Here is an 8715-nt window from a genome sequence, read left to right as displayed (position 1 = left end):
CAACATTCGTCTTTGCAGATTTGTTTTTGGTTCTCCTGCAAGAAATCCCTGTCGCCAGGGGGCATGTTTGGTCCAGAGTCGGGAACCTAGTTAAACCAGACTCGGACACAGAAAAGATTTGTCAATAAAATATAGGTATAACCTATTCTAATAAGCATTTAAAAACTAATAAAATGTGAAACATATTTCGATATTTTTACTCCAAATTAAATGTATTTACTTATTTGTAAGTATCGTAGAAAAATACAATATTGCATTAACGTTGTCCTGTTTTCCCACGGCAGGTGGCTAAGATGGGAACCATTGTTAGCTCACATTAGGAACCAAATTTGTAGCCGTTTTCCAGGTGGGGTCGGGACATTCATTGAATGGGCATATCAAAATGGCGGACCAAGAAGAGTCGGTGAGGGAGTTCGTTGCTGTTACTGATGTTGATGAGGAGAGGGCCCGGTTTTTTTTGGAGTCTGCCGGTTGGGATTTGCAAGTACGTACAGACCACAATGACCTACTAGGCGTACGAAATGTGGTATTTAAGTTGAACTCATCCTGAAAAATGAATGACAGCAGCTTGCTAATTTGCTTGCTTAAGTTGACTGTCAGCGGCAGTGTTAGCAAGCCAGTAACACTAAGGCAAATGTAACGAGCTAGTAGCTAGCTGCTCGTTTCTGCTGCTGGCGATTTGTGCAAGTCACTCTTTCTCAAATCACAAACAATAACGTTTGCTCGTGTGACAATTGTTGACTTATTCCTTTCAAATGATATCTGAATCCCTTTAATACATACCTATGTTTTACTACCACTGGTACTGTCTAGTAGTCAGTTAGGTTATATAGTTAACTGGCTGATAAATCATTTTCATTTTTGAATGGCTAACTGCGTTGTAGCTAACTTACGCGTTAGCTGTCTTGCTAGCAGCCCAGTTAGCAAGTTATAGTGGCTGTGCACTTGATTAAATTACATCAGCCGAAACCTCTTTAAGCCAAAAAAAAGTTATTCGACTTGAATAGCGCATCTGATAATTTAACTGCACACCTAGGAAGAGTAGATTGTGCTGGCCTTGGTTCAATCTGAAGCTTTACAGTTAAGTCATTAAAAAGATTATTATCCAGATTTAAGTGCATACATTTTCATTTCATACGGGAATGGAACACTCAGCCCTGGGGTTGCAAACCCTATGATCTTACCAAGTCAGCTAACCAAAATAAATACAAATGATATACTGTATGAGTAAAAAGTTTGGACACCTACTCATTCAAGGGGATTTATTTTGTATTGTTTGCACATTGTAAAGTAACAGTGAAGACTATGTAAGAACACTGAATCATGTGGTATGCACAAAGTGATCAAAATACATTTCATGTTGTAGATTGTGCAAAGTAGCCCCCATTCGCCGTGACAGCTTTGTGCTCTCTTTACATCCTCTCAAGCAGCTTCATGAGCTAGCCACCTAGAATACATTTCAATGAACAGGTGTGCATTGTTAAAAGTTAAATTTCTTTTTCTGAAAGGTGGAGTTGGTGTGCTGAAGACCATAATTTTCAGATGTAATACTTTTTCGGTTCCTACGTAATTCCATATGTGCTATTTCATTGTTTTTAAGTGAAAATAACAACTTGCCCTTGAATGAGTAGGTCTGTCCAAACGTTTGACTGGTACTGTGCTTATATTTGTTTTGACTTACGATATAATTGCTTTAGTATAAATGTTAACCAAACTCATCATAAATCAACGTTTTACTGTTCATTTAGTTTAAGAACAGCCTTTTAACCTAGTTAGGCTATCTTTTGTAATTGCAATATCACAACTAAGCTCTAAAGCTACCTAGTGAACAGCTTTAAAATATGACTAGAAACTGTTGATGTCTTGATCCTTCTATGACATGGCCATTTGGTCTCTTTCCTTAGCTCGCCCTGGCCAGTTTTTTTGAAGATGGTGCTGAGGATGACATAGTAACACTTCCACAGCCAGAGAGTGGCGCATCCTCTGTGCCACGTTCCACAGGAACCGGCAGGTACATGGTTTAGCTGACTTCTGTGAATCTGTTGGTACTTACACTCTACTCTGTATAAAATGCTTTTTCAGGTTGCCTTCATCACCTTTTCTGTTTATTAGTATTAGATTAAACAGCTGATGTTAATTCATTCATTCACTGTTTTTGTGTGTAAAGGAGTGAAAATAGGGTAACCTCCTTCAGGGATATGATGCACGAGGAAGTAGATGACAGTGATGAAGAGGAGGGGCAAAGGTAAGTTCGTTAATACTTTTAGGAATTTGGGATATATGAATTTCACGTTGCTTGCAGACAAAGTGCCTGCCAGAGTTATTGGCACCCTAGGTAAATATGAACAAAAAAGGCTGTGAATTTGTTTTTGTTTATGTTTATCTTCTTGATCTTACACTCAATTAATAAAATGTAATTGACTAGAAAGAGAGGTTCTAAGAGAGGTTATCAAGAAATCATTATTTTATTCAAAACCATGCATGCCACAGTTATTGGTACCCCTCCATTTAGTGCTTTGTGGGCTCTCCCTTGGGCAAGATAACAGCTCTGCGTTGTCTCCTATAATGTTTGATGAGGTGGAAGAAAACATAGGAAATGATTTGAGACTATTCCTCCACACTGGGACTTTCCAGATCTTTAAAGAGACCTTGGTCCTCACTGGTGGACTCAGCTATTTGGTTAACTCACAGGTTTTCAGTGAGATTTAGGTCAGGGTACTTTGATGGCCATTACAAAAGCTCCATTCTGAGTGTGGAGGTGGAGCTATGCTTTGGATCATCATCCTGCTAGAAAATCCAACAATGATTCCGTCTTATCTTTCTACCAGAGGAAGACTGGTTTTGGCCTAGAAGTTACTGGTGTTTGGTTGCTTCCATGTGTCCTTACTAGGTTTCCATGGCATTTAAGTAAAACAGATCCGCCACCATGCTTCATATTGGGGACATGGATATTTTCTGCATGAAAATGGCTCTTTTTACGCCAACCACATCTTGTGTTTTCGTTGCCAGAAAGTTAAATTAAATTTTTCTTAGACCGTTGGACCTGGTTCCAATCAAGGTTCCAGTGACATTTAGCATATTCCAGGCTCTTGTGATTCTGATCTAGTGACAGTACAAGCTTTTTTCTGGCAACCCTTCCAAATAACTTGTTTGCATAGAGGTGTTTTCCAAATGTTGGAGATTTGGTAACCCCTGAGGTGTAACTAACTTCTGATGCTTGGAGATGTTTAAACCCCTGTGGATTCCCAAAGATTATCTTCAAATGTCAAATCCTTGGAATATAAATGTGATTTTATTCATAAGGTTTTCTAGGTGTGCAAACATGCATGTTTTTGGGAAAACTAAATCGACACAGCCCCCCCCCCATATTTATCTAGGTTGCATGTAGTTCTGCACTGTTGGTTATGGGCATTTTGGACAATGTGTAGTCTGTAGTGTGCTTCCAGAATGTGCCAATCCAGTTTTTTTCTATACAGTTCTCTCTTGTCTGGTGTTGCTTTCTGCCAGGTCAACAAATTCTACTGGATGGGGATGTGTATCCCTGTGTTCCTCCCTACACTGGTGTTCAAACTATATGCCTCTTGAACAATATCCAGAATTCAGACTATGTTGTTCACCCTCTGCTTCCTTCTAGATTTTTTGCTGGGGGTTCTGAACGCAGTGGGCAGCAGATTGTGGGACCCCCCAAAAAGAAAAGCTCCAATGAGGTGGTGGAGGACCTGTTCAAGGGGGCGAAGGAGCACGGGGCCGTACCTGTGGAGAAAGCTGGGAGGGGCCCAGGGGAGTCTAGTCGAGCCAGAGTAAGAAAAGTTTCTACAACCTCTTTCACTTACTGACTTATAGTTTAAGACAAAACACTGGAGTGTTCTGAAGTGGCCAACAATTATTCCAGATCTAAATCCTAAAGAACTGGAGCCGTTTGCACAAGAAGAATTGGCCAAACTGCCAGTAGCTAATACATGGGTATAGGAAGCGCTTAGTTGCGGTTATTTTGGCTGAAGTCTTTGCTACTACATATTGATTTCAGGGTGTTTTTCAATTCAGAGAAAGCGTTTGTGTGCCAATACTTTTGGCCACAATTGAACGAGGACTAGTAACTTTGGTTGGTAGTTTATTGTAACTGTCTTTTAACTTGGCTACCTCAGAATTGCTCTGGGAAATTACCTAAAATGCACAAGGATTGAGACACATGCCGTTTTAATTTTCATTTAGCTACATTAATTGCTTGATGACGATGATGATGCTGCTAACTTTCTAGTTCTCTTATCTGGATCAAAGAATGCCTTTTCTGAAGCCTGGTTGGACTGGCCCTTGGTGTGTCCTAACTCTTTCTGCTCTCTAGCCCTTCATTGGTGGTGGCTACCGGCTGGGGGCAGCACCTGAGGAGGAGCCTGTTTATGTGGCTGGAGAGAGGAGAGCTGCTAACAGCCAGCAAGATGTGAGTGACGGTCCATTTCTATGAATATATTTTGGGTTGCTGGTAAGAGTGCACGATATATTGACTCAATACCGTTATCAGAATATCACGTTGCATAATATCAAAATTAGTTGTGTTCGTTTTAGAGCCTGCTTTAAACCACTAGAATGATCATGTTTCATTGGCCAGTTGCCCTGTCACATGCAAGTGTGGGCGCAACGGGTCCACTACACGAACATACCCTATGGAGCATACCACGTGACGTGTGTGCATATTTCGACAGCGTTTGAGTGAAGAGAGAGTGAGAGACAGCGAAACATGTCAGTGGAGCGAAAGAAAAGAGACAGAAAAGTAAGAAGATTAGTGTGGCTCAGGGAGAGAACAAAACAACAGAGATGGAAGAGGAATCGTTAGTGGCCAAAAAGTTACGTGATAAACTGTAACTGTAATTTTGATCCACGTCACAAAAAGCATTACAAAAGTATAATCCTAAAAAAATATAATAATCTTGGCAGGAGAAGACTTCACCATGAAGAATGAATGAGTATCTGGTAGGCTATTAGCTATAGAGGCAATGCTTCTAAAATGCCTTTTCACAAGATTTGAGGTTTCATCAGTATAAAAAATCTCAAATGATGTATGGGCTGCCAAGAAATACAATAGGCACCTTTACATAGGCTTAAACATTGGACTATTCTAGCGAACAGCGTTCAGATTCCCTTTGCGGCAGCCTACAAAGCTTTGTGTAGCTAGTTTGCAGTCTGTGTCCATGTGATCATTTGTTTTTATCACTATCTATTTCAGTTTACTTGATTTATCCTGTTATTTACTAATTGCTGAAGGTGCATGTAGTCCTGAAACTTTGGAAGACCGGTTTCAGCCTGGACGACGGTGAACTCCGAAACTACAGTGATCCTGGCAATGCTATTTTCTTGGAGTCCATCCGTAGGGGGTGAGTGTAGTCTCCACTACCTGAACACTGTGCTTAGTATTAACGCCAACCCCTTAGATGTCTAACTGGTTACCAAGCAACTAGAGTTGCAAAACTGATGTCATACACTTGGTGTCAGGTCTCATATACGACAGCTGTGAGCCAATCAGCATTCAGGATTCTAACCGCATGGTTTTAGATGTTTAGTTTGTGTGGCACACATGCTGCTCGCTCCGAACAGCTAGAGGGTACATGTCCCTCTTGGAAGTCTTTGACATTTTTGCAGAAGCATTGTCATGATATTCATTCCTCCCTTCAGGGAGATTCCTTTGGAGTTGAGGCAGCGCTCTCGAGGCGGTCAGGTCAACCTAGATATGGAGGACCATCGAGATGAGGACTTCTCCAAACCCAAGGTTGCCTTTAAGGCATTTGGTGGGGAAGGACAGAAACTGGGCAGGTGAGGTTGCCCTCTTCCCACAAGTAAGCGTTGTATAAAAGGGCAATTTGATTTCATCCAGGTCTTAAGCTTCCTATCAATGAAAAGAGAAGGGTGGTGGTGGGTTGTCAGTGTTTGTTTCCCTGTTAACTCATTTATTTAACAGCAGTGCACCCTAAAGGAGTTGGCTGGTTATTCTGACTATGTAGAAATCCTACAATGGTGCCAATGTCTAACTGGTATAATGATATGTTAGAGCCCTACTCATCTCTGATTCTTAGAGCCGGGAAATAATCGAATTCAGGCATAAAAATGTCATTCAACAATTTTCCAAAATGTCTTGGGGCGAAGTCATTTATCATAAGATATGAACAACAATATTTCCTGAATCAAACACGTTTTCCCCCTATTTGTGTGTGGGATGTATCTACCCCTGTTCGTGAGAGTGTTGCACAGGTCTACTGCTGTGTAGGCTAACCAATTAAATTACACGTCTTCTGGTGAACTAAATGGCTTTCCAAAAAACATTAATTATAAATTAGCCTCAGTGTGTGCTAATTTAGCACTGTTACACTGTTTCCCAGACCTAAAAAGTGGTCTTTACTATTATTTTTGTTCATACGAAACAAAATGTTAATGCTCTTCTATAACAGGTTTGCTTTTTGGGCACCGACACGCCAAAGTGGTGTAAGTCACAGCCTCACACTACAGCTGTGTCATAGTGGCCAGGTGTTCAAACCAAGTTTGCGGCATTGCTATTAGCCACCCAAGTCCAGAGGGAAGCACAGTATTGGCTCAGAGACTATCTATTAACACTGTATTGACTCCTTGCCTTAGGGTATCTGAAAGTCCCATCATTGATTGCTGTCAGGAGAATGTGTTCCCCTCCAACACCTTTTCATTGGTCCCTGTTGAGCAAGCAGTGTGATTAAAAAGCTGAAAGTCTTGAACTGATCTACATCAGAGGACATATGTTGTTGTCTTAGACTCTCCTGCACCGGTTGCCATGTACATTTTAGAGAAAATTGTTGCACAAGGAAAGATGACATGAGGTTAAATGTATTGAGGTTATGAATGGAACAAAATAATGAATGGAACGCTTGTTTTGCCTGTGTGCAATTCCACATAAAGCAGTGCCTTAATGGTCTCCCTCCCGCCTTTCCCCGTCTCCCCAGTGCCACCCCTGAGCTTGTGTCTGCCCCGCGTATGGGTGACCAGGACCAGGTTGCCAGCGAGGCCCAGGCTATCGCATCTGTGGACCTGGATGCCTCCCAGCCTGTGACCAACATCCAGATCAGACTGGCCGATGGGGGAAGACTGGTGCAGAAGTTCAATCACACTCACAGGTCAGTGTTTTTAGGATCTCTCTGTCAAGGGCATGATGAAGACAACTGTTGTCTGAAACATCTAATGCAGTGCTACATCTTAGCCCTGGTAATACATAGGTCAAACTATGTAATATCAGACTTTTTGCATGGCTTCAGTTAGTTCAGTGGTTCTAACTTATTGCCTGGCTTTGATATTAAATGCTATAGATTTCAGATAGATAGGGGCTAGACTTAAGTTTCGTCATGGCTGAGGATTGACATCTAAAACAATGTCGGTTACATAGATTTGTTTATTAGCTTTTGATAAGGCTAAACAACTGTGATTAAATGTAACCTAATTTTAACCAAAACAACTTGTTTAAGGGGAAATTATACATTTTGTAAATGAAATCCATGTGGCATGTACATTTAAATAATTTAGCAGACTCTTATCTGTATTGTCTGACAGTAGTGAGTGCATACATTTTTATACTTTTTGGCTTCATACTGGGTTTTTCTGGGTATTGAACCCACAACCCTGACATTGCAAATGTCATGCTGTACTGTCTGAGCTACACAGAACAGGAAAAACATTAGTGGGATTGCCTTCACATATACTGATGTTAGAAAGGCAAATCACCTATGCTAGTTCAATACATGGAAACTAAGAGTGGCGTTTTCTAAAAGGCCAACTGTTACTGCTATTCTCTCATTTCTTTTCCTGTCCATAGGGTGTCAGACGTGCGTCAGTTTGTGGTGCGAGCTCGTCCCATGATGGCTGCCACCGAGTTTGTGCTCATGACAACCTTTCCCAACAAGGAGCTAACTGATGAAAGCCAGACACTACAGGATGCCAACCTGCTCAATGCAGTCATTGTGCAACGGCTAAAGTGATGGTGCCCCCTGGTGGCCTGGGTGATTCACAGCTCTTTGACCCCTCAGAGGGACAAAACACCATGGACTTACGGACTTCTAATTGCTTTTTTTTTTTCTATAGTGATGATACATTTTCCCTCTTCTACGGTTAATGAAGGGGAATATGTTGGGAAGTGGGGAACGGACAGGGCTTCTAGAAATGTGGAAAACAGTGGATTTGGAAGTGAATGCTGGTTTTAAAATAGGTGAACATGCACAGTAACAATAAAACTTTCTTAACAGTTTCAGAGAATGCTCTAGATGTCCATAATACTGTCATTTATTTTGTTAATAATTTTATTTTATCCTCTGGCTCAAAACTTTTCAGCACATTCCCATCTGTACAATTCTACCACAACTATACCCCCGCATAACGAATAGTCTTAGGCTTCAATCACATTCAGAATCACATTCAGAATCACATTAGAATGCTTAAAATTAAAATGCCGGAATTATTTTTTTAAGACTTTCTTTTACCAATATTAGGGTTGTACCTCCTAAAACTATGAAATTATTTTGATATGTGACATTTATAGCTATATTGATTTACTATCAAAACAATGATTGAACTGAATCTCACTTCAGAACACTTATTCTGGGTTTTAATGGCAGGTATGTCTTGCACTGATATCCTCCATCTTGGGTAAAAGAAATAGACCGTTGCATTTATTTGGCTTACTGAAAATTAAATACTTTTTTGTTTGGTGTA

At 40.7% G+C, this 8715-nt stretch overlaps 1 protein-coding gene across 2 annotated transcripts; it reads left to right on the top strand.

Moving 5' to 3' along the window:
* The first annotated feature begins 305 nt into the window (after positions 1 to 305).
* On the top strand, positions 306 to 8715 carry nsfl1c (NSFL1 (p97) cofactor (p47)). Of its 2 annotated transcripts, none has more exons than XM_010875526.4 (9): positions 306 to 484; positions 1905 to 2011; positions 2168 to 2245; positions 3635 to 3800; positions 4343 to 4438; positions 5257 to 5369; positions 5668 to 5805; positions 6960 to 7130; positions 7823 to 8715. In XM_010875526.4, the coding sequence occupies exons 1-9, from the start codon at positions 383 to 385 to the stop codon at positions 7983 to 7985; spliced, it is 1134 nt and encodes a 377-aa protein (XP_010873828.1). In that variant the 5' UTR covers positions 306 to 382; the 3' UTR covers positions 7986 to 8715. The 2 variants fall into 2 exon arrangements, with proteins under 2 accessions (XP_010873828.1, XP_010873829.1); XM_010875527.4 differs by having other exon boundaries at positions 308 to 484; positions 5260 to 5369.

This window comes from Esox lucius, chromosome 12, assembly GCF_011004845.1.
Source record: "Esox lucius isolate fEsoLuc1 chromosome 12, fEsoLuc1.pri, whole genome shotgun sequence".
NCBI lineage: Eukaryota > Metazoa > Chordata > Actinopteri > Esociformes > Esocidae > Esox > Esox lucius.
Note: the sequence above shows the minus strand (reverse complement) of the source record. Positions and strands in the feature narration are given on the sequence as shown.

What these genes read in the sequence shown, in the direction of transcription:
- nsfl1c (XM_010875526.4), top strand. Translation starts at nt 383, where the DNA reads ATGGCGGACCAAGAAGAGTCGGTGAGGGAGTTCGTTGCTGTTACTGAT. An exon ending in CTGCTAACAGCCAGCAAGAT is followed by an intron (nt 4,439 to 5,256) that starts GTGAGTGACGGT and finishes TACTAATTGCTG; the next exon opens with AAGGTGCATGTAGTCCTGAA. An exon ending in GAAGGACAGAAACTGGGCAG is followed by an intron (nt 5,806 to 6,959) that starts GTGAGGTTGCCC and finishes CCGTCTCCCCAG; the next exon opens with TGCCACCCCTGAGCTTGTGT.